Source organism: Microcebus murinus, chromosome 8, assembly GCF_040939455.1.
Source record: "Microcebus murinus isolate Inina chromosome 8, M.murinus_Inina_mat1.0, whole genome shotgun sequence".
Lineage (NCBI taxonomy): Eukaryota > Metazoa > Chordata > Mammalia > Primates > Cheirogaleidae > Microcebus > Microcebus murinus.
This window is the reverse complement of record NC_134111.1, coordinates 102,936,611-102,961,685: the sequence shown is the minus strand read 5'-3', so window position 1 is coordinate 102,961,685 and position 25,075 is coordinate 102,936,611. Positions and strand designations below refer to the sequence as shown.

The 25,075-nt window shown below is 52.9% G+C and overlaps 1 protein-coding gene across 7 annotated transcripts in view; it reads right to left on the bottom strand.

Moving 5' to 3' along the window:
- AGAP1 (ArfGAP with GTPase domain, ankyrin repeat and PH domain 1) overlaps positions 1-25,075 on the bottom strand; it is a 535,764-nt gene that overhangs the window by 322,090 nt on the left and 188,599 nt on the right. For 5 of the 7 annotated variants that reach the window (XM_020288104.2, XM_020288106.2, XM_020288109.2 and 2 more), the window contains exon 4: positions 2,410-2,495. In XM_020288104.2, the coding sequence (XP_020143693.1) occupies positions 2,410-2,495 (86 nt within the window). Of the gene's footprint in view, positions 1-2,409; positions 2,496-24,774; positions 24,787-25,075 lie in introns of all 7 variants that reach the window. The other 2 variants (XM_020288103.2, XM_020288108.2) reach the window with 1 other exon arrangement.

Sequence of the window (25,075 nt, the reverse complement as noted above, 5' to 3'; positions counted from 1 at the left end):
CCCCCCACCATCCTTCCCGCCCCACCCCGGCTGCCGGCCCAACGCTGTAGGAGTGTGTCGCCAATGGGACACAGACTCCTGCAGCGCCCTGCCAGGGAAGCCTGCTTATTCTTAGGGAGATGAACAAAAATTAGGGGGGAAACCTCACAGCAGCCTGGCTCTTGCTATTCTGCTCTTATTTTGCACGTGCCCAGCATAACCCCACACCAAATCCTTCCTGACAAGGACCCACGCGGTCAGGCGTGTGTGAACTGATTATTAACAGCACTGAAAACCGCCTTGCAGAGCCAGAGCTCAGCGAACGGAAGCTCCTTGCAGGTGAGCAGCTTCCCGCGCTCTCCCTACAACCGGCACGGCGGACTCGAGATCAGATCCGTGTGGCACCAAGACCCTTCTCTTTCCAAGTGGAAGTGGAAAAAAACACGTATCCGTTTGCTTCCTCTAAAAGCAGCTGCAGTTCCGCAGTTCCTAGATAAGTTTTTATGTCCAAGGTATCATGAATACATGCGGGCAAATTATTTATGGGTTAAACTCTGACTTCCACATGTAACTGAAAATGGTAGTCGGTTATACGTAAAACATTTACATGATAAAACTTTTAAAAAACCTGAAGTTCGAATGATAAATATAAAACTAAGTGAGGAAGAGAGCTCAGGAAGGAGAAGCCTGGGGCAGACCTAGGAACCCGAGGGCTCCTCCAGGGAGCACAGCGCCCGGGCCACAGCAGTCTCTCCTTTTCCTCTTCTCTGCCTGGAGGGATGTTTGCCCGTCTCTTCCAAGAACGTCTCTTCCAAGAACGGGGCAATCAGAGCTGCACCGGCTGTCCTGTCCCGGGGCCAGAACTCAACTCCCAAGACGGAAGCTGGGGTACATCTGACCCTACAGAGAGGATGCTCGGAGCACAGCCATTCTCCTGAGGGTGCAGGTGACCTCCCCAGCACCTCGTGGGTGGTGGCATCAACAGATAACGCCCCCCTCCCATGGCTTCCTTTTCCTTAGAAAACTAAAGCTTTGAAAGAAAGAAAACTGCCAGCTAATTGGCAGAGTTTTACACCACCCTAAAATGACAGTGGTAGCCGCAAGCCCTGCGACGTCTTTTGTGAAGTCAGTGTCTTTAGGTAGACCGTATTAAATGATCTGTAATAATGGAAAGAAAGGAATCCCGTCCATAGCTTCGAAAAGCTTCATCTTGATACTCCCCGAAGTATTTAATAGAAATCTGCGCTTTAAAAACAAGCAAGCTTCTGCAAGAACAAGGTGATCACCTGGGAGAGGGAGTAGACGCCTTCTCCCAGCCAGGGGCCGGGTGGGATCCTGGGGGTCCTGGCTCCACCCCCAGTGGGTGAAAAGGTAGGAAAATGTTATTTTTATCAAATGACATGACATATTCTCAGCATCTCGGGCTCTATAAAAGATGCATTTCCTGGGCTCGAACTTCTTTGTAAACAACCTTTTCCCCTTTTAATGTGTCTTCGAGATCTTTCCTTATCATGACGAAGTATATGGCATGGTCAATGCTAAGAAAAAAAAATTTTTTTTCACACTTTAACATCTTGGAAATCAGAACACACCTTAACTTTGATGCCTCACAGTATAGCTGGCAGCATTTTTCATTTAAATGCCGGTACATCTTACAAGCAGTGGTGTTTTAGATTCAGCGGAACGTGGCAAATCCATGACATTCTCTGAAGGGCTTGCAGTCCTCCACTGTGAGGAGTACTAGGTACGTAACAGTCCCTATATGCAGTGCCTTTTACTTTCACCGTCTTATAATCCTACGCTTTGCTTCCACAAAAAGGTAAGTTCGAGAAAGAATGCCAGGGAAATGCTTACTATTTGGTTTGCATTAAGCAAACCAAAGAAAGAGGTTTTCCACACTTGTGCTTTTTTTATTTCCAGCATGCCCACTGTTCAAGGAATTCCCAAAGAAATGGCAGCGGGCCGCACAGTTTGCAGCGGAGACTTCCTTGGGCCCAGGTGGCCACAGTGGCACGTAGGCGCCCACTGCCGTCACCCCAAATTCCACCCGGCACACTTCCGAGGTGCTCTAGGGAGCAAACTACTTAAAGGAAAAGACCAAAAAACCAACAAAAACTGGGTCGACAAATCAGGGCAGAGCCTGCTCTTCCTTTCTTCTTAAAAACACACAAAAAAGTAAAAAATAAAAAAGTCAGCTGCATAGACCCAACTTCTCTCTAGGATTTAGTCTGAAAAAAAAACCAATAGAATTTGTTTCTTAGAGATGAGAAAAACTGCAGTTATAGAAAGCGCTTTTATGGGATTTCCCCTTTTGTTTGGAAAGCGCTTCAATGATTTCTAGAGCCACTTGTTCAATCAGAACCTTAAAAAGAAAAACAAAGGCAAAAAAAAAAAAAAAGAGCCAGCTACCAGCGTCCACGTAATACCCACCTGCGCCTCCGGGGGGCCCCCTTCATCTCTAATCAGCAGCAGATAGCTCTGTCCATCCACCACAATCTCTTTCTTGAACCTGCCACCTGCCACACACAGAAAGAACCTCGTTACAAAAGGAACACAGAGCGTGAAGAAGGGCAAACAGACGTGGGCTTCGCTTGTGGAAAAATACACCCTGGGCCGTCGCCCTGGAGGGAGCTAGCTGTGCGTATTTAGCAGTGGATTTCCACGTCTGCAGCAACCACCGCATTTTAAAAGAACTGGACTCAGATTTAAATAACCGTGTTCAGGCACCGTGTTCACTTCCAGTTAGAAGGCACCGCCTCCCTCCCGCGCAGCGCCGGGCGCTCACGGCCAGGAGGGGAGGGATCTGCGAGTGCTGGCTTTTACGTGCGAATTCAGGGATTCTCACTCGCTGGGAAACAGAGAACACCGAGACTCGTCATTCTCTCGTCGGGTTCACGGAGCCGGAACGAACCGTCCAGGCTTCCACAGGGCCCTCGTCTGCAACCGCTTGGCAAATTAAAGGGCTGAGACCTGTATTCTCCTCAAGAGAAACCCAGTTCTTGGAAGGGAAACACAGAACATCATGAGGATGGCGTTTCTGCAGTCACAGGTCACGGGCAGGGAGGATGCTCACTACTACACACGGGTTACACAGAAACTACTGGATGGGATCGCGGCACAGGGCGACACAGAGCAGGGCAGCGGCTGACAAGGGGCGTTAGAGACCACACGGGGTTAGCGGGACCACCGGGACCCTGCTGGCACGGGGGGCAGAGAGACAGGCGGGCGGGCGGGCACGCAAGGGGTGCAAGGACACCCAGCCGCCCACGGCACCCCGGGTGGGACCGCCAGACCCTCTCCTTCCTGCACAGCGAGCAAGATTCTGCGCTGGGGTCGTCCTCTGCCACCTCCAAAGACAAACCACCCGTCGGGAATCCGACCCTCACGTGACGCTCAATTCTTAGTTTTGAGAGAAGAACGCGTAGAGTTCCTGCCCTGGTTTTCAGCTGCTCTATGCAAACGCCTTCCAGAAACCCCGCCCAGACCCCAGATAACTGGGCTGCGAAGGACAATGCCTGCCGTTCTGCCACCCGCCACCCAGGGCCACGTCTGACCCCCTGCCCTGCGACGCGAACCTCCCGTCCTGGCATCCTGGGTCTGGGCCACGTCAGTGGCCACGAAAGAGAAACTCGAGTGCTCGGCCCACCATTTCCCAACCTGAAGACGAGCCCTTGGCCCAGCAGACGGGCGCTGCCCTCCGCGGGCAGAGAGGGCTGGCTGGGACACTGCCCTCTCTCCGCGCTCTCCCGCACACGCACGCGCCACGCCTACGCCCACGGCACGGGCTACCGCACCTGCTGTGGCCGGAGTTCCGCTCGCTCGGTGACAAAAACAGAAAACCTTCCAATGCTGCAGGTACACTCACATTCTGGCGTCCCCATCAACGAAAACAGAGGGCAGAGCCCACAGACAACAGTTAGGTGGGTCCACCGGCCGGGCCGCCGGGCCCAGACACGCCGGACCAGGAAATGACTTAAGGATCCTGAATCGCAGACCCCTCTCGGGTAAAAGGCGAGGACACCCCCGTCCTCCAGCAGAGCCACCGCGACTATGAAATAAGCTGGGAAGCGTGTGACAGGCAGCAGACGTGCCCCTGGGGTGTGATGGCCACCGGACAGTCGTCCCCTGGCGTTGGCCCAGCTCCGTCTGAATGAGTGGTGTGAGCCCACGGCTGTGCGGCCTCTCCCAGCTGTGTCCCCCGAGTGAGTGGGACGGGGGGAGGAGCAGACATGGCACCCCGAAAGGTGCCCACGGGAGCCACGCCAGCAGGGGTTTCTAGTGCTGCTCAGAACATGCGCTTCTATCCAAGACGCACTTAATATTTAACGAGCCTGCTCGAAACAGGAAAATGTGCAAAAGTTAGGACAGTAACTGACATTGTCATCCTTTGCTAAAAGCTCTTCTAAAAAAAAGAGATGCTGGAAACCTGCTCTTTCTTGCTGAGATGGACTGAATTCAACCTTTTAGGAAAAGTGGCATTTGAAAAGGAAATCTTCATTTTCTCTTTATTTTGGGGGAAAATCTTTCCCTTCACACTTTGTTCCCAGAGGTGTGCTTAGTCACACCTGCCAGGAGCAAGGAGAAAGCCACAGGAATTTGTGCAAAGGTCTAAAAATGTTTCCGACCATTCTCGGTCTGAGAGTTCTACCTCTGAGGGGAACCTGAGTCAGGTGACGGCCACGGCGCAGCTGCCTGGGGAACGGCCTCCACCCAGCCGCGCAGGCCCTCGGCTCCCAGTCAGCGCTGCTGCGGCCAGCCCCTACATCTGGTCACCAACACCACTGGGGCGGGGGACCCCCGGACATCCCGCGAACAGTGACCTCATCTCCGTCCCAGACTCTGGCCATCCTGACCTCTCATGGAGACTCCACTACCCACCCAGATGCCCGAGCCAGGCCCACGGCTCTGTGTACACATTCACTCCCTTAGTGAGCGCCTGCTGTATGCAGGAACATGGGCTCCTGCCATCTGCAAAGTCCCACAGGGGAGGCAGAAGTTTCGATACTCCCAGGAAAAGAGGGATGGGGCACGCAGGAGTGAGTTCCACCTGGAAGGCCCATCTGGAGATGCTTCGCTGGGGCAGATGTCTGGCAAAGCAGCAGTCAGAAAAGGAGGCACTGGGTGGGGGGCAGTGACTGGGCTGAGTGGCTGGGCTGGGTGAGGCTGGAGGGTGGGGGCCGGGGCGAGGGACCAGCCTGGAGGACGAGGACAGCAGGTGGCTGGGGGAGGTGGGGGCTTCATCCTTTCTTCACTCTCATAAGCAACCCAGTGAGCACAGCCCTGCACGGGCATCAGCGCACAGGTGTGAAGCCCTGCCAAGCCCTTCCCAGCTGGGTGGCCTCTGCCAAGCCACTGGACTACGTGGGCCTCTGTTTCCCCGCCTGGGAAACGGGGAGAACACATCCAGCTTTGTTCAATGAGTTAACACAGAAAGGGCGCTCAGAACCCTGCCTGGCACACAGAGGACACAGCAAGCTCAGATCATAGCAGTCCCCGCCCCCAGCCCAGCCCCCACCCCCACTATCTGACTTCCAGAACATTCTCATATTCTTCCTTTTTCTCTCCCTCCTGCTTGTACTCAGCGAAACCAACCACATCTCTCCAGCAGGTGTCTGCGCAGGTTTTCCGCCTGTCCTGCACTCGCTCCCAGGCTTGGTCCCTCCCCCTGGCCCCCGACAGCCAGACGCCACCCTGACCGGTGTCCTGAGCCCCCCACACACACTTGTACCCCCAGACACCATGTCTCCGGCAGCCCCCGCTCCTGCCCTGCCCTCCCAGCAGCTCCCCAAACACAGGTACAGGTGGAGGCCCCATCCCTGCCTGAGGGACTCTGGGCTCCACCTCGATGAGGCTGTGCCGGTCCCAGGCCCCAACCCTCCATCGCTAGACTGGGTCACCTCCAAATGGAGAGGGGAGGCGTGGAGCCTGGCCCTGGGGCCACCCCAGTTCCCTGCACAGCTGGGGAATCCTCGGCTGCCCCGCCTCTCTGGGGGGCAGGAACCTGGTGGGCGTCCCCACCTGGCTCTCCTGGAATGACAGTGACCCCATGTAGGGTGGCTCTCTTCCTCTTCCCACGCCTCTCTGCACCCCCACCCGTCTTACGGGAGCCGGGCAAGCACGAGTTGGATGAATTTGACACGTCCGTTTCCTCCGACATGTTTTTGCGGAATCCTCTACACAAGTGGTATTTCTGGGTGGTGGAATCGCAGCACTGAAGTCAGGACAGGTTTCCTGGGAAGGCACCAAGCTCTCCTCACTCACTCTCTCCTCTGGTCTCTGGCTTTGTGACCCCGAGCAAAGGACCCCAGACCTAACCTTCATCACCTCTGAAAGGAGGGGTGTTTCCTTCTTCCAGAGAAAAGGCCTCTCCCAATTCTAAAACCACATTTCCCCACTAAAATTTGACAGGACACCACCACGCTCCACATCCAATTTCATTTTTAAATTAGATTTTTAAATGCCTATTTTATATATCCCACTGCCACTCACCCTCCTGGTCTATTTTCCCCAACTATGTGTTCCCAGCACCTGATGCACAGCCCTGCCTACGGCCCGCACTGTCAACCTGTCCCAGGGGTGACGTTCACCCTCCTCTGCTGCCAATCATCATGACTTAACATTAAATCACATCAGGGATAATTTTATTTTCCAAAGGGGTGGTCAGTCTCCCCAAACCTGACCTCTGCGTCGGAGGCATAGACACGCACCTGGCTCGGCACACCTGTGTGTAGGTGTTAGGCGAGCTGGGCAGGCTGTCCCTGGAGATGCAGAGCCCCCCGCCCCCGTACAGCTGGCCTTCCGCCCGGAGAACCCGACAGACGGGCCGCGGCTGCCCCACCCTGAGGTGGTACCAGGAACGGGGAAACTGAAACCTGTGCTTCCCCAGGACGCAGGGAGGCCACCAGCGACCAACAGCTCCACGCTGAGCATCCTGCGTGCAGGCAGAGGTCCGTGCAGAACAGAACTAAGCACCCTCTCTGGGCTGGACTTTCCGAATTGGATTCCACTGCACAGCAGAATTAGGGGCTTTCCTCTCGTTTGAGCTACTTCAGCACAGAGCGGTGCAGACTTCTTAATTGAACTCAACCTCAAGTGCAATTTATTAGGTGTCTGGTTTACCTGAAAGGCAAGCTTTCAGCGTTCCTGGAAAACCTGAAAACTGCCCTGGTTGCCTTTGGTTGCCCTTGAGCTTGCATCTTTGAGTAAGTCAAGGTCCTAATGTGTCTCTAAAGCCAGCACTGCAGAGAGAAAGGCGTGTGAGAGGTGGTACCGAACACGCCCGCCACGACGCTGAAGTGGCTGTGCTCCCTGAGCACCCACAGCACACCAGGAAAAAAAGGATTGAGTCGTGCTCTTCTGCTTTTAAAGTATCTTTCTTAAAGTCCTAAGGGTGTCCTTCACAGTCCACCCATAGCCAATTTCAAGGCTGCCGTTCTGAGTCCTGGCCTCATGCTGGGGGAACCAGCGTCAGATTTGGGACGCTGGAGAAGCAACCCAACTGGATCCCTTCACGCCCTGCGCCTCAAGCAAGGTGGGAGCTGCAGTGGAGCCCTCCAGAATACAAGTGCTGTCTACACAGAGACAGACAGTGACTCATCTACGCTGTCATTTCTGTTGTAGTAGGGGGGGAAAAAGAGCAAACCGCATTCTCCTGTTCCAAAAAAAAAGAGCTCTTCGGGGAGTAAACACTGCAACAGATGTTTGACATTCCTGTTTCTGTCATGTTGGCTAATTGGACTGAAAGCTATCAACGTATCATTAACAGTTGCCCAGGCAACAGCGATGGCGATGATGGCATGGCTTATGACACTTTAGTTTACAAAGTGTCACTCTCCTTCCCATATCATCGCTGTCACCCCTCACCACACACCTTGTGATGATGCAAACGTCGCTGTCAGGAGGAAAAGAAGTTCGGACGCGGACCGAGACGCCCGGCCAGCAAGCAGCCGCAGTGAGTCATCGTCCAGCGTCCACATGGCCGACGCGGAGGATGCCCAGGGCTGGTCCTGTCCTTATTCCACCCGCAGCTGGGGAATGGCTGCCCCTATCTTCAGCTCCAAAGAGCATCACTGTGCTCAAAAAGAAAGACACCTGCCTAGAACTTTCTTTTTTTTTACTGTGGATTTTTCTCTTTGCTTTTTTGTGCACAAGCAAAGGATGACAATCATCCTTGGGTTTTAAACTGCGTTTGTAGAGCACACAATTTCCCTTCTCCATTGGAAAGCGGAGGGGCGTTATTTTTGCGCCTGACCCAGAGGCAGTGCAGCTGGGCGTCCCTGGGCGGGTGCAGGCCGGCCGGGCCTTGTAGGGGTGCAGCGCTGTGGGTTCAGGCTGGCAGGGAGAGAGACAGAGGAGAGAGACTAAATGGCAGGTGGGGGTCTCCTCGGGTCATGGGTTAGATTCTCTTCCATGAAAACATTTTCAAAATTCACCTAAACCTTTCTTCTTTCGTACATGGTGCCGTGACAAAACCGGAAGAACCTCTGCAAACTTTACGGCTTCCTAATTATTTTTACAAAGTGTTAAGGAGAGGGATATAGTGAAAAGGACTATGAACCTTATTTCTCCCTAAGAGAAAAAAAAATTTTTTTTAAAGTAATCATCAATGTGCCAGAAATTTTTTTAAAAAATTAATTTAGCCTTTTAGACTTTGGCAAAAAATACTGAAACCAGTAACTTATTAACATTGGGGTTTTGGAAAAGTTTTGTATTGTGACATTTAAAAGGAATTTTGGACCACATATTATTTTTACACTGGGAAAAAGGTTTTATTGGTAACATATTAGTTTACAGAATTTAACTGAATCAGATTTCATTTCCTTTGCCAGTTGTTTTTTTTTTAAACTTACATTGTGAAATAAAATGTAACTACTCTAAAAAACATTCTAATGGTGAGTAAGGATCTAACACATGGAAACTGCTAACTATCTCTGGGCGAAACACTCCCCGGTTCTGACTTGAGGTGAAACAACGTTTAAGTCGCTATTCCCTTGGGCAGGCCATGGTCTCCCCTGGCTTCCTTCATTTAACCCAGACCCAAGTAAGTCAAAAAAGGAAGATGGGAAAGAAAAAGTCAAAGTTCCAGGTTAAGACGGCAGATGCTACCTTCACTATAATTGAATTTCCTTCCCTCTATTCCTAGTAAAATGAGGGGCAGGAAAAATAAAATCCAGAAGCAAGAAAACTCATCTTCCAACAGAAAAAGGGGCATGGCTTCACACAATCAACCTAGAAAACGCCGCCCCTGAGGAATAGAAGGGAAGACGGGAGCTCATGCCACCCCCACGCTGAGCCCACAGCTTCCCGATCGAGTCACCCCAAAGCGTGCAGGGAAGAAACAGAAGGCGAAAACACGGCCCACTTCTCCTGACCAGGAAGTGGAAAGTATGAAGCCTTGGGAGTGAGCAGCCAGGGAAGGCTCTCTGGGTAAGCTGGAAAAGTGGCCCCCTGCAGCTGGCGCCCCAAGGGGAATAATAACACGTGCACCCCACCCTCCAGGATGGGTGACACACATTCATTCGGTCAGTGGTCCCTAATCAAGAGCGGACCACCTTGGTTTGGAGCCAATGCCTCAGACAACAGAGGGACCAGAGGGGCGCGACACACTCACTAGACGCTGGACTCCCCAGGGGTGGACATCATGCTCCCGGTCCTGCAATGCGGGTGGCGAGGCCCAGCAGAAGCCCAAGTGCTCCCTATGGCTGACGAAACCGGGGGTCAGGGGTCGGGGGTCAAAGTGCAGCAAATGCAAACGGCCTGGCCCTGAAGCTCCAGGGCGCCCAGACGATGGGCACCTCCGCCACCCCACTTTCTCCTGCCATAAGAAGATGTGGGGAGTCCTCTCCAGCCCAGATCTGACTCAGGGCCAGTGAGGAACCTTCCCGGCGGCCAGCACCAGTCTCAGCAGAGAACATCTGGGAAGAGACATCCAAGCGGAGAAAGCTGGAGAGAAACAGTAAGGACATCATGCGAAGCTGCCACAGGAGGGGAAAGGGGACCAGGGGAAGAGGGGGCGTCAAAGGGGACAGACAAGAGGCAAGGAGCTGATGGAGAAGAAGACAGAACCCAAAGAGCAGAAGGAAATCCCCAAAAGCACTCTGATGCCACTCAACGGAGAACAGGCAATGGATGCGAGAAGACATCCGGATGAGAGTCTGGAACCACATGGGATGAAGAGGAAACCTCCGAAACTGAGGACCCAACACTGGGGAACGAACGAATGAAATCAGAAACAGTGAGGAGGAGCGGCAAGGCTGCCCTCGAGTCTCTGACACAGAGGAAAGGCCTGACGCGGGCACAGTCAAAAACAGGAAAGAGGGAGTTTCTAAGAGGGAAGTTCATTGCCAGACAGCGGACCTAAACAAAAGGATAAAGGGTATCTCTCAACAAAAGAACAAAAGACGATTCAAAGATAAAAGACAAAAACGACTGTTCCCGAGATGCATGAAGATCTGAACCTTCAGGTCGAAAGGCGTGTGATACACCCAACAGGAAAACCGAGGCCTGGTGAGACCCGCACCTGCCGGCCCAGGTGGGGCTTCCTCTTAGCTGCCCGGGTCTGGGGCAGGCGTCCACGCGTGCTCCAAGGAACACTCCTCCAGGAAATTTAAAAAATGGCTGCTTTAAATATTTTTAAATTTTGTATAGTTGTTTTTGAAATTATAACAGAAACCACCCCGTACTCACAAGTATCTTACGCACTAAATGAGAAACCAAGAACAGGTGGACATGGCTGTGTCAGGGAAACTCTTGTGCAAACAGAACCCACCTGCCGTGGCTTAGGCTGGACTGTTGGGAAGGCTGCAGCTTTAAACTTGGCCTTTTAACCACACCTCATCCTGCCCTTGTTTGCACCCGAAAATCACGCAGACAAGCACGCTGCTATGGGAGGCACCCCACTTTCCATGCGTGACAACTCAGCTTCTCCGTGTGACCTGACACAGTCAGGTGAGCAGCTGACTAAACTGCTAACCAGCTGACTCTTTGGAGTATGTTACCGTGGATTTAATGCTTACCAGGATTTTAGAACCCTTCTGTTCAAAAACTTCTCAGGAACAGGAGTGGTTGCTTTTACTGATTCAACGTGGGATATCTGAAGTCCCACTACTCCTGTTACTTTAACTGAAGAGTACCTGGAAACTGCAACTAGGCTGATACGTTGGGGAGGACTCACTTGAGTAAGCTCAGGCATTCTTGATACCAAGTAAACAAAATAGAAATTAACTAGGTATAAAAGCAGATATAAAACAGAAACTTGGGGAACCCTAAGGTCCTATTTTGTGTTCATAAAAGTACCTTCATTGTCATCTTCTATAAGCAATGAGTCAGAAATGTGTAAGTCAGAACCTATAAAAGTTTTATATGAAATATCATTAGGTACTAGAGATTGACTTAAAGTATTTTTGAAATATATGACATTGCTGCTCAAACAAAAGAAACTAGAAAAAACAGTTAAATCCCATTTCTTTTTATCTTCCAAGAACTTTGAGGAAAACATCAATTAGCAGTTTAACACATAAAATGCATGAAGAGCTCTCTCCTCCAAATAATGTCTTTTTTTTAAAACTAAAATAAAAACTCCGGTTAAGTGGTTTAGGCTGGTTCTCGTGGGCCAATATTCACATCAATATCCAAAGACATTCGACTGTCAGCAAAAACAAATTCACTTTCACTAAATTTTATGAGGTTTTCCCCCTATAAAAAACACTATCTAAAATCACTATAAAATACCGTTATCTGAACAAAACATTCTCTATTAGCAGCTGCAGAATCTCAGATACAGTCACGTGCCTCCTCCTGTCGTTTCATCAATGGTAGCACAGATGACGGTGGCTGCATAAGATTGCAATACTGTATTTTTACTGCCCTCCTTCTACGTACAGATGTGTCAGACACACAACACTTCCCACTGTCACAACTGCCTGCAACATTCAGTACAGTAACGCGCTGTACAGGTGTGCGGCGAAGGTGTGGAGCAGGCTGCGCTGTCCAGGGTCCTGTAAGTACATTCTATGATGTTCGTACGAGGACGGAACTGCTTAACAACTCATTTCTCAGAATGTGTCCCCGTTGTTAAGTGGCACATGACTGCACTGCAAAGAATATAATATGCCCTGCATCAGCGCCAACCCTTAGAAGGAAGCGTGCACAGAGCCCAAAGCATTTGTTTTTCTGGTGAAGTTGCACGGACTTCACTTTGAGAGTGAGGGCCTGAAAACAAGGGAATGCCCTCTGGAAAGAGAAACCTGCCTGAGAAAGACCGCTCACCTCCTTGGGCTGCTAAGCCCAGGCCTGCTGCCTGCCACAGGGTCCCACCTCTGCTCCCAGCAGGCCTCCTTGGGAGCCCCTGGCTATCTCGGGTGCCCCAGCTTCACCCACTGCGAAATTCCGGCAAGTCCGCTGATGGAAGGAAGCCCCAGACTCCCAAAGAGCCCCCATGCTACACGCCACAGGACTCACACTCTCTCCATAACTCGGCAGCTGTTCTGGAGCCTTGCACGGCCCAGTGCCTGAGTCCAGCCCCAGCCCACGGGCAAGCAGAGGTCCTTCTGAGCCCCTTCGGCCCATGTGCTGGCCCACAGATTAAGTGGTGGTCCTCTTGGGCGGCAGTGGGGAGGAACAGGCTCAGAGCTGCCCTCCAAGGCCAACCTCGGGCCCACACCTCTGGGCTGGGTGACCCTGAGTAGCTCTCGTGGCCTCTGGTGCCTCAGTTTCCTTAGGTGAAAATGTGCTAATCCATGTCAGCTGTCAGCCAGCTTCAAGAGGCTCATAAAAAAAAAAAATCTAACGATCGCCATGTTGTAAGGTCAACTTTATCACTTCCAAATGCAAACTCACACATAACAGGAGAGTTTCAAAACACCAATTCAATGAACGAGAAGAACCAAGACTGCAACGACCAGATAATGAAAGATGGGTGTCTTTCACTCAAATTCCCACAGTAAAACCGGGCCTTTCTCTAGTACTTAAAGTCATAATTCTATGCTTTCTGGATGATCCAGGATCCTCCTTCTCCTCCCACCCCAAGACAAGACAGCCTATGAAAGCCTGGACAAGTGCTTCCCAAATGGGAGGCAGTCTCTATTACTGACAGTCTCTACTAATGGAGTCTCAGTGTTTATCCAAGTGCATGGCATGTTTCTAACCTCAGACTGGAGTTTCCAGAGATAAGTGATAAAATAATAAAGGGAATATATCTGCTCTATAGTCAACCAATCAAACAGTTTAGTTCTTATCAGTATTAATATTTAGCAAGCGGATTCCCACGTGGGCTCTTTGTCTTCAACTATGCCATGAGGCCCAGGGCTAGCTTCTCCCTAGTCCCACCGTACACTGGGCCAAGAAAATCTTGTTCATCTGAACCACCAGTCAACGAATAGTTAGCAACAGGGTGAGCTGGTTTTCAGTTACCACAAAACGATGGGCCCCACCCAATAACATCTAACTTACGACCAAATAAATAAACTGCTGATTGAAAATCTTCCAGCACCTACCACTGTGGTTGTACTTGAATATTTCAGCATCTCCCACTGTCTCTGAAATAGCTTGCATGGCAAACTTAATATATTTAGTCCTGTACATTTGGTTCTAAAAGGTACCTATGCTTATTTGTTTATTTTTAATACTTTGCACATTTATTTTAAGCATTAAAAAAAAAAAAGTAAACTAAAGAGTATTGCAGGATTGGGAGAAGAGCCTAACTTCTCATCAAGGGTATTTAAAGAAGGCCTCCTTGACAACTGACACCACCACGGCCAGAGACGCACGCCCAGCAGACCCACGGAGACGACAGGAGAGCGAGTCCGCCAAGCGCTCCCCAGGAGCCCCCGGCCGGCCAGTTATTCAGCTGCCAACAGGAGGGCGAATGGGCTTTTACTCCCTCTGATTTTACTGTTCTAAACCAGGGCTCCCCGTGTAAAAATAACTTCATATTAAAAAATAATGGGTTTTATATAAACGCTATTTTTGTATCTGCAATTCTGGGAAGTAAATATGTAAAAGTGATGGCTTACAAGCTGTTTGTTCACATACAGTTCTCTGACTATAAATAAGGTGTTTCTCTCAAGAAACTAGAACAGGGTATTGCTGTTAGAGCATACAGAGAAACCAAGAAATCCTGTGCAATTTTACTACTCCATGTTGTTTTCCATACTGTAGACTAGGAGTCAGCAAACTGTTCTGCTAAAGGCCAAATATTTTAGGCTTTGTGGGCAGCATTTTTCTTTGTATTTATTCATTTTTACAACCCTTTTTAAAAATGTGAAAACCTTCCTTAGCTCATGGGCAGTAATGACACAGGTGAGGTGACAGATCCGAGCTGTAGTCTCACCTTTGATATTTCTTTTGTGGATGCTGCACATTATTGTCCTAATTGCCATCTTCCATCTTCCCCTGGGGCTCTGGGAAATGCACCTGTAACTGTTACAAAACTCTGGTAACAGTGCAATGACTCTAGAGGAAGGAGTCCTGCAGGTTTTGTTTCCAGGCCTCTCCCTCCATCCGAGTGGGGATTCTGGTCCCCAAGAATACACAAGTGGACCAGCGCCCTGAGCCGGAAAGCAGCGAGACCCCATCCTCCTCCCACCACAGCTGGGCGAGGGGTTACTGCTCCTCCAGGAACCTCCTGCATCTGCTGCTGCTGCTCGGCCAGGCTCCCCGGGGCCCCCCAACCAAGACCCTCCCGGCACAGGGCCCTGCCCGGCCAAGCACTCCCTGCAGCCAGTTCTTCTCAGACCTGATAAGCAGCTGCCACTCCCAGTGGGGCACGGAGAGCCGGGTGTGGAGGGTCCCAGCAGCTCATCCCCACCACTGTGGAAGTCAGTTCCAAGGTCCAGAGGTGGCCTGGGGGCCCCTCCTGTTTGTCCGCTCAAGTCTCCTCCAAAGCCAGCGCTGGCCTGGCCTCCCCTATCAGCCCCCCACTGGGCTCCTCCTCTCCCTGCCCCACTTCCAGGAGCCACGGCGACACCACGCCCGGTTCTGACAGCTCTTCCCCACATGCCATTCTCGTCCAGGCTGCAAGCCTCCCTTCTTCACGCAGCCTAAACCCTCTCCCCTCCTCCTGGTGTCCAGAGGCGAAGGTGCGCCCGGCTGGCTCCCCCTCCCGAGCCCCAGCGGCCCCACTGTGTGCGTCTCTTCATTGCAACAGCACCTGGTCCTCACAGACCTAGCGCTGGGCTCTCTGCTTCTTTTGTTTGTGGTTGTCGCAATTTTTTAAAAATAAGCAAAACAGTAAGAAATGGAGCTCAGAAAATGGTCACAAACGCTGGCCACACGGGCTGCCCTCGGGCCGCACGAACAGACCACCAGCAGCTTCCAGACTCGGCTGGCGCCAGCACGCACGCGCGCGCACACACACACACACACACACGCAGTCTGGCCCAGACCTCAGACCCTACGGTGGGGACCCACCAAGGCCTCACTCTCCGGTGTTGGCGGCCGACTCCCGCAGGAACACATGGGATGGAGGGACGGGCACTTTCCTCCCATCCCAGATTCTCCTTATGTAATTCCTTCTGGCACTTGACCTAATTTGCTGTCGGTGCTTTCTTTCAACGTCTACCTCCTGTTTCCGTGTCCCGGCCCCTGGGAGTTTGCCGTGAGCCAAGAGGAAGCTGCACTTAGTATTCACGCATCTACAGTGTGGCACGAGAACTTTGGCAATTCCACCTCTAACCAGGCACGACTAGAATGTGTACTCCAAACATTCAAATTAATTTCTGGACTCCTCTGAAATGTAAATCTCACCACCGGCTCAGGATCCCCACCCTGCCTTTGCTTGGGGCTTATCCAGAGGCCGGCTCCCTCCGCTCTATGCTGCCCTCCACAGAAAACCTCTCACCCTGCTGGCTGGACTAGCTATGTCAGGATTAGCACAGGTGCCTTCTGAGCAGCTGGTCTCTCCCCGTCCCTGGGACCAATAAACTAGGCCGGTGGAGGGAAGGAGCGGTGGCGAGCAAACACGATGCTGGGGGAGAATGCAGCAAAATAATTTTGTGAGCTGACATTTTCAGATCCAAATGATGCAGAACATTCCAAAGACCAAGCGCTTTCCACCCTTGAAGATTAAGAAGGGAAAAAACTGCCTTAAAAAAGTCAGAGGTCCACAGCCTGAGTGAAACTGCAAAAGTCACAGAGAGACATTTCCCAGAGGCAGCTCTGGGGAGAGCTGAGACAGTGCCCCAGGCCCTTCCTGTATAGCAGCCAAATCCTGCAGCGCCAGGGAATTTGCTGGGCCCTGTCACTTAGGGGAAAGATCAGCACCACACGGCCCTGCTAGTTAAAACACAACAGCGAGGCCGAGTACGGTGGCTCACGCCTGTAATCCTAGCACTGTGGGAGGCCGAGGCGGGCGGATTGCTCGAGGTCAGGAGTTCGAAACCAGCCTGAGCAAGAGCCAGACCCCATCTCTACTATAAATAGAAAGAAATTAGGCCGGGTGCAGTGGCTCACGCCTGTAATCCTAGCACTCTGGGAGGCCGAGGTGGGCGGATTGTTCGAGGTCAGGAGTTCAAAACCAGCCTGAGCAAGAGCCAGACCCCGTCTCTACTATAAATAGAAAGAAATTAATTGGCCAACTAATATATATAGAAAGAATTAGCCGGGCACGGTGGCCCATGCCTGTAGTCCCAGCTACTCGGGATGCTGAGGCAGGAGGATTGCTTGAGCCCAGGAGTTTGAGGTTGCTGTGAGCTGGGCTGACGCCACGGCACTCACTCTAGCCTGGGCAACAAAGCGAGACTCTTGTCTCAAAAAAATAAAATAAAATAACACAACAGCGAAAAGATACTGTGGACACAGGGTTTGACCTGCCCCCCATTCCTTTTCAGGGGTCCACCTTCTCCCCAGCCCTAGTCCGTAACAATCAGGCTGACCTCATTACCCCACCCAAGGGACTGGAAATCAGAATACCCTCCCCCCCAGGCCCTGGCGACACTGGCCATTTCGGGGAGAAGGGCGAGCCTCAAGGGAGGCCAGCAGGAGCTGCCTGTGAGTCTTCTGCAAAGCTGCCGAGAAAAGCATGCGACTCCTCCTCCGCATCACGTGTGAGCGCTAAGGACCATCCGTGTGGTCACGAAGCCACCATGAAGGGGTTGCCACCAACTGGGGAGGCCTGGCTGGGCATAAAGCCCAGCACAGGCAGGAAGCGGGAGAGAGGGTTCCTCGTGAGCTCTGAGTGCACCAGGCGATTGGGGCCTTTCCAAAGCTAACTCCATCCCGTCGAGCTGCTCCACGGATGCAAGTCAGTGAATCTCCCTCCTTTCTGTTTAAGCTGGTTTCAGTTGGTCAGCTCCTCCTTACCACCCTTGTATTTGTCTGCAGGGTGAACGTGGCCTGGGGCTTCCAGGTCAGAGCAGCAGCTGCCTGGCAAGCTGCAGACCGGAGCTGGACCCCGGCTTCCAGAGAAGACGGCACCATCGAGGCCAAAAGACACGGGCAGACCGAGCCAGGGACCCAGGCGACAGCCCCCACGGAGGGTTCGGCTGAGACACAGCGAATGACTCTTAGTGAATCTGCAGTAAAAGGTGACGCACGTACGGCTCTAAAACACCTTCACGGTGAGATGTCTCCAGGAAAAATGACTTGTACACGGCAAAGGTGAAACCGAGACGCTAGTCTCCTTTTTCCCCACTGAAGAAAGGTTCTGTTGAAACCTCTGACGTCATGAGGTTTCTTAGCAAAGCTACGGCTGTGCCAACAGCATGTGTTGTCTGTTTCCGGGACGCAAACGAGCACCCGTGGGCGCCCCGAGAAGCTGGAGTGTCCGGGCAGAAGCCCGCGTGCCTGCCCTCGGCAGGGTGCGCACGGGCCGGGTGGACGCCGCTGCCTCGATTCACGGCTATTTATTCAGAAACTTCTCCCCGGAACGCACGCCCCACCGCCTGGCTCTCGGTGAGCCCTGGACTTCCTGTTGAATTAATCACAACAATACGCGGGGATGAGCTCTGGGTTCCAAACAACCCACTCGAAAACGCATTTTGTCCTGCCAAGTCTGTCAATGCCAAAAACATGACAGCCTACTTACTCTGGTTTTACAGCTTCTCCCCCTTGTTCACAATGAAACAGAACATGCTTCCCTTTCACTGCTTCTTTGAAGCTCTGGCAATAATTTTAGAATCCTTCGCCTGTTTTAGACAACACCGCCTGACCCTCCCACGGCTTCCGTGGCAAGGGGTGGAGCTAGTGATGTCACAGGAACGACGGCAGGCGGCATCTCCGCGGCAGAGATCGGGCTCACACCTGACATCGCCGGAGACGGCGGCCGAACCGACTTCCGTTTTATCTGCGCGGCCCGCGCGCCAGCAGGCTCGTCATCTCGAGGTTTACAGATCATCCTCATTAAAAAAAAATTATCATGTGGTTAACAATCACTTGGTTGCAAATAACACGGTAAAAATTCATGCTGAAAAATTTAAACAGCTAAATTTCAAAACTCATCAGATTTTATTAGAGTCTTATGGAATTTTTTTTTTCCTCACTGAAACATTAAACAGCACCCAAGAACGGTTTCAGAAATAAGCCTTAACATCTGTGAAGCAGTGGTAGCTGACAGAAATTTTTTTAAGCTTATCTGATTTGGAAAGGGTTTCTGGAGCTGACAGCTCAAATGCATTTCACGTGTCTCTGGGAATACGGCTGGGTGTTTACCACATGGTTTTGTTTCTAGGAAGCTAAACAAACATTCTTTAAACAAAATATTTAAGGTACACGTGCTTCTGAGAACGCGTTCACTTCCAGTTCCGGGCCGAGTCCCTGCAGAGAACGAGGCCAACGGGGCAGGGGCTGCGCAGCCCGGGGCCCCGCGGCCAGAAGTCAGTGGCCCAACCAGCACCGGCCTTCAGCGCCCTTCCAGCCAGAGCACCTCCTGACAACAGGCGTCGGTGGGGTCCACGGCACCCCAAACCCCAGGGGTATGGGAAGAACCCCACAGAGCCCAGCCCCAGTCTAGGAAGACCGATGAGGGGGTGGTGGGCCCACGTTACGCTCTATTCTTTTCTCTGGTTCGTCAATCACACGACTGCGGCCCGGGCACCTTGTGCAGGCTCTGCTCTCACTGATAAGAGCTTCGCCCTGGGCAGCGGGAGTCACCACGCTGACGGGCAGAGGCGGCCTCACGCGTGTTGACTTTTCTGTGTTGGGGTCCTGGGACAGACACCCGCCACATGGTCAGAGCAGAGGAACCGGGACCTGACATCGTAACTTTGGGAACAGCTGAGGGTGGAGAAGATGTGAAGCAGCGAAGGAGCAGGACTCTCGGTGGCGGCCACGCTGGCAGGCCCACACGCGGGAGGGGACACGTTTTGCTACCCAGAGACTGACGAGTTGGAGCAATATTCCCAAAGGTGTTGCTCACTGAGCCCTACACCTCACTGCCTGGAGCTGATGCCATGTCTTTTACGCACATTATGTCACTCTGCCCTTGCAACAACCGCGAGGCAGAGAACAGTCGGCATAGTGCAGGAGGACGGGTGACTTGCCCGGGGTCACAAGACCAGTGAGTCCCTGAGGCAGGCTGGGAGCCCCGACTTCCGACAGGCCCAGGCCAGCCTGAGCCCGTCACAGGGGACCTCAAAAGTCCAGGCAGGAAAAGCCTTGGTGGGGATGTGGAGGGTGGAGGTGGGGGTAGCCTCTCCAGCCCTGAGAACCTGCACTCCAGGATTCTGGAACCTTCTGGCAGGCTGCTCCCAGCTCACCGTGCACCACCCTGTCTCCCTCTTGCCAGGCCCAGCTCCTGGAACCAGTCACAATTCCACACGGAGTCACAGTGCCCCGTCCTCAAAGAGCAGGCTCCGCCTGACAGCGCCTTCCCCCAGAGCGTGCACCCCCACTTTCCCTCAGAACCCCAAGTCTTCATCCAACTCTGACGCAAACCAAATAAGCAAAGCAGGCGAGCTCTGGGCTTCTCTCAGAGAGACGTAAGACGACATCCGTCCACTGCACTTTCATGCTACCCAGGCACAAAGCGAAAGTGCATTTCAGAATCCCCTATGACCTACGCCCCAAAGCCCCACTCTCCTATCTCGAGTTGCACGAATTGCCTACCTTACCGCCTCACCCACCTCCCACACCCCAAACCTGTCCCTACCTGGCAGTAACAGTCACTCTTAGCACCTGACGTTTCCTCCTAAAACTTCTCCTACCTAACACGGAACACGCGGGTTTCCTCATCTATTTCGGGCGCTTCTCTCATACGGGAAAAACTCCCGTGTGCCGTTTCCACTTGGGAGGGCGCTGGGTCCCCCTCTGCTCTGCAGCAAGTTCCCAGCACAAGGTCTGCCTTAATTCTCCCACACTCTTGGAGCTGTCCGAGGCTACTCCACAGGCAGAGTGAACGAGGACCGGCACGCTTCCTGGTCACGGTCAGTAGCTTCCACTTCCGGGAGAGAGGGTGCTGTGGCCCGTGTGTGGTCACCGCTGGGAAGAAGGGGAGGGCCTGGCCGCGGGGCTGGAGCGTCACCCTCCGAGGGAAGGGGCAGGTCCAGGGCAGCCTCCACAGGCACCCCGGGCTCTTGGACAGGGACCCGCCGGCTGCCGGCCTATACAGGTTCAGGGCCACCACGGTCTCGGAGCTAGCTTTTTGCCCCAAAATTTGAGTTGGATAAGAGCCAAAGAGAAACGCAAGATTCCATCAATGAAAGAACGAGGCCCTGATAGATTCCCGGGAGGACCCGGGAATGACAGAGCCAATGGCTCCAGAGCCACGCCTGGCTAAGGCCTCCCCCTGCACACCTGCGAGTGGCTGCAGCAGGTGCCACCTCCAACCCTCACTGTTCCTCACTCCCTCGCTGACTCTCCCGGACGGCCTTGGGCCTTGGTGGCAGGCAGGCCCCTGCCCACCTCTCAGCACCTTCACACCTGGACGTGGGTTTATTTCAGATTTGGGGTGAGTGGAGGCCGTCAGACGGCACAACTTCTTCCCGGCACTCTTAACCCCATTTGGTAGCCCTCGGTTGCCTGAAAAATTAAGATACGAGCAGTTCATTTTATAATCACTGGAAAGACGGTCCATGAACATTCTTAAGTTTATCTCCACCAACCTTACAATCTTGCACTCAATCTCCCGTACGGCCCAGTCCCGTCTGAGAAAGACGTCTTGGAGCGCTGGCGGGGGGAGCTGCCTTCCCGCCCAATTTAGATACGCTGCCGTCATCATCAAGGCAGCTGCGAATGGCTGCTGGGTTTCGGCTTTGCTGGTCCCAGGCCCTGCCGCCTGCCACACGGGCTGCGGGGCTCAGCTCGGTGGGGCCAACGACCCCCGGTGCACGGGAGCCCAGGCGCTAACACAGGAAGGAAGAGACGTCCCTGGGAGTAAGGTCTCGAAGCGGTGACTCAGCACTGCGGCTCGAAAGATCTCCAGAGGACACCAGGGCGTCCCCACTGGCAAGGGGCAGCATCTAGGGCAGGTCCCCATCGCCTATCAAATTCCCCCGTACTGATCGATCCTCGACAGCCTGGCTTTCTTCCCTTTGCCTGACTTTTTTCACTTGAAGGGAGAGTTAAAAACCAAGGGGTGTCCAGGGGGTCTGTGTGGGGGAAGGCAGGGCGCACGGTGACCACCGAGCGCATACACACAGACACACACACACACACACACACACGGAAGGGAAACTCAAATGACATGCCCGAAACGTCACTCCCGACCCCAACCGCAGCCACTGTGGGGCACGAATGGCGAATGAGCGATTTTCCTGATTCTCTCTACGGGAAGTGAATGGCGGCTGTGAGATTCTCCTCCGCACCCCGGAGGTCACACGCGAGGTCCGGAGGTCACACTCGAGCTGATGTGGTCCTTGCGAGGTTCCGAGATAACGCAGAGCTCGCGGGGCCGTCCCCAGCGAGAGCCCTGACCGCCGAGAAGCGACTGGGCCGACGCCACCAGTTCTGAGCGCAACATCGAGGCCAGGGTCAGATGGCTTCAAGCCAAGGACGGCCAAGGCTGACCTCCGGCACACGCCGGGAGACTCTTTCTGAAAGCCAACCCCGCCAGCACCTGGAGCTCAGGTCCCAGCCTCCAGAACCCAGAGACGATAATAAATCCCTGTTGTAAAGCCACCCAGTTTTGTGGTGCTTTTTACGGCACCACCTAGGCCTGCCTCTCTCACACACACACCACATACATGCATGTACACACACGTGTACACACACAACACGCATGCATGTAATACACAGCACACACAGTTAACAGGTTATCTGCCTTTTCATGGAATCACAGGCCCCCTACTGAGTTACCCACTTTTGCACTGTGAATTCGCTAACCGAAAAACACGTAATATTTAAACCCTTCCCTCATTTGACCTGCACCTTTAAAACTATCTGAATCTTGAGAGTTGGCTCTCTTCCCTACAAGGATAAAATATCAGCCGAAACGTAGCACACAATTAAAAGACAACAGATGTTGCCCTCTGGGAGGGAGCCGAAATGCATCCGAGGTATCTGGTGAAACGCAGGCTCGGGTATGGGGACGGTTCCGCACCAGCAGTGTTTCCACCAGAGAGGATTCTCCCTGCAGACAGGACGGCCCGCCCCGCCACCCCCTCCCCACCATCTCAGCAAGGCAGCCACCGTCGGGACCGCGACGGAGGGTGTCTGCGCAGTCGTTAGGTCAGAAGAACAGTCCTGCACAGGCATTAATTAGGGCAGGGGGAGCCAAGAAGCCGTCTGCACAGGCAGGTCACACCGGCACGGGAGCAGCAAAATGCCTTTCCCTGGAGGTAGCTGCCCCCTGTCACTCCGGCAGCCGTCAGAGAAGCGGAGGGGGCATCACAGGGCAACACCACCACCGAGAGCAGAAAGCTCGCACCGCTCACTCAAAACCCCGGCCCTCAGCCAGGCGCCAGCCACACCCCCCACCGGCCGCGCCCTCGTGTCCTCGTGGTGACCAGCACAGGTGAGGCCAGGCTGCAGCCTGGGGTGACTCACGGGACAGTCTCCCTGAGTCTCCATTCACGGGACGATGACGACACAGTCAATCACACCCCAAACCCGCAGCACCCCACGCAGAAAGCTTCGCAATTAACCAGCCCAGGTCGTCGGTTCACATCTGCTCTTTCTACAAGCACCGAAATCGCTTTCCAGCTCCGGGCTCCCTGACCTCGAGGGAGAATTTCAGGAGGGCAAGATCGAGGTGGCTTTTCTCACTTGTTTTCTTTCCGAAACAGCCAATTACGGCCGCCTCCTGCCACTGCCACGGAACTCACAGGCCACGTGGACGTGGAGTGGTCTGGTTAAGACAGAAAAAGACGGTGGCACCAGCTTGGTTCCAGGCAGGCGGCTCGGCACCGGTTAGCGCGAGTGCACCCGGCCTGCGAAGGGCCTGGACTCAATTCTTTCAGCACCGGCGGGTCCTGGCGCACACCACTGTGCACCACAGCACCGTCCTGCTGTAAGCTCCCTGCGCCCCGCGGACGGTCCCTTCTACTCCAGTCCCAGGGTGAGAGGACAGCGCCAGGGACAGCTCCTGCAGAGCGTGAGGAAAGATCACGGGAGATCCTATCCCCAACCAGGAGGCCGGGGCACCGGGTCCCACAGAGGGACGAGACAGTCCCACTTTGCAGGTGAAGAAAGGAGTGTCCTTCATGGCACTCACCTATGCTCCTACCCTTAAAAGTAACATATTTTAAAGCCATATATGATACTATGCAATGTCGGCGCTGTAAAATGGATACAATTCTTACTTTCGACGTGTGAGCATTCAAGGGAAATAAAGGCCTCTGTGTTAATCAAAACCTAAGGGCCCATCATGTGTCATAGAGAGACCACAGTTGGGCCCGAATATGACGGAACACACTGTGAGTGCCCAAAGGAAAAACTGCAGAAAGCCACCATAATGACAAAAACACAGCAAAGGGGCAAGGATGTCCTGAGTGACATGCGGTCCTTGTTCCTACTCCAGAGAGCCAGGGACACCAGCACCACCCACACCAGACTCCCGAACCCCAGGGCGAGGGACGCCAGAGCAGCAGCACCCTAACCTGGGGCCCGGCCACGTGCCCTCCCGCAACCCCAGAATGAAATCCAGAGACATCGTGGGGCCTGAAGCCAGATGTGCTTGGAAAAGGAGATCCTTTCCCTTGCAGCTGAGTTAACCTCTACATGACCTCTGCAATAGTTAGCCCTGAGCTGTAAGTGAACAACCCGTGAAAGAGCCTCTGAATCTCCACATGCAATCGAACTGGCTGTGGCTAAAATTCATACTCAGATACAAAGGAACCAAGAAAACCAGCACAGACCAGGGACAGATCTCGGGAAAGGAGCTGGAACGACAACGGGGGAAATGCCACCTTTTCTCGCTTCTCCAAACCATGCAATTTTCTTGCACCCGCCTATATTTCTCATGGGAAAGCCAAGCCCTTAATTTTAACCCTCTAATCCTCCCAAATCATCACTGCAGTACGGATAACCAAAAAAGGGAAGCCTCCCCCTGGTGTGATCACCATGAGGAGCTTGCACGATTACAGAATCCTGCGACACAGTGACCCGGCCCCACGCGCAAAGCCCGCCAGAGAATCCCGAACTTTTCTGGATGGTTCCACGGCATCCGGGACAGAGTTAAATACCAGAACAGGTGTTACGGGAAACATGTGAAGCTGCTCAAGGACTACTGACTGCTAAGAAGACATCTAAGGGACAAAACAGGGTGAAATGTTTAACTTAAAAAAAAGAAAAAAAAAAGATAAAATGAAACAAAACCGATGGCACACAGAACGAGGAGGGAAGGGAACGCTACAGTACAGAGTTGCGCCTCTCCTCTCTCTCCAAAACAAGACAAGCTCCGCCACGAAGGAAGTGCATAGTTACCTGCGTCCATGTCTGCAGAGAATGGAACAGCCAGTAAGAAAAAGAAGGAACCAGAAATTCAGTGTCTCAAAGTTGGATTCAAAAAGGTTACACGGAGAGAAAATATAATACAGAAAATTGCTGGTGAATTACACCTTGATCAGGGGACATAGGGACTTAATGGCTTCCTACCATCATCGTCACCACCATAATTTTATTTAAAGCAAAAAACAAAACATGAATATGTTTAAACGGAAGAAGTAAATGCCTAATGGCAAAAGAAATATCTCATTCTCATGCAAGATGATTATTAAATGTTTAT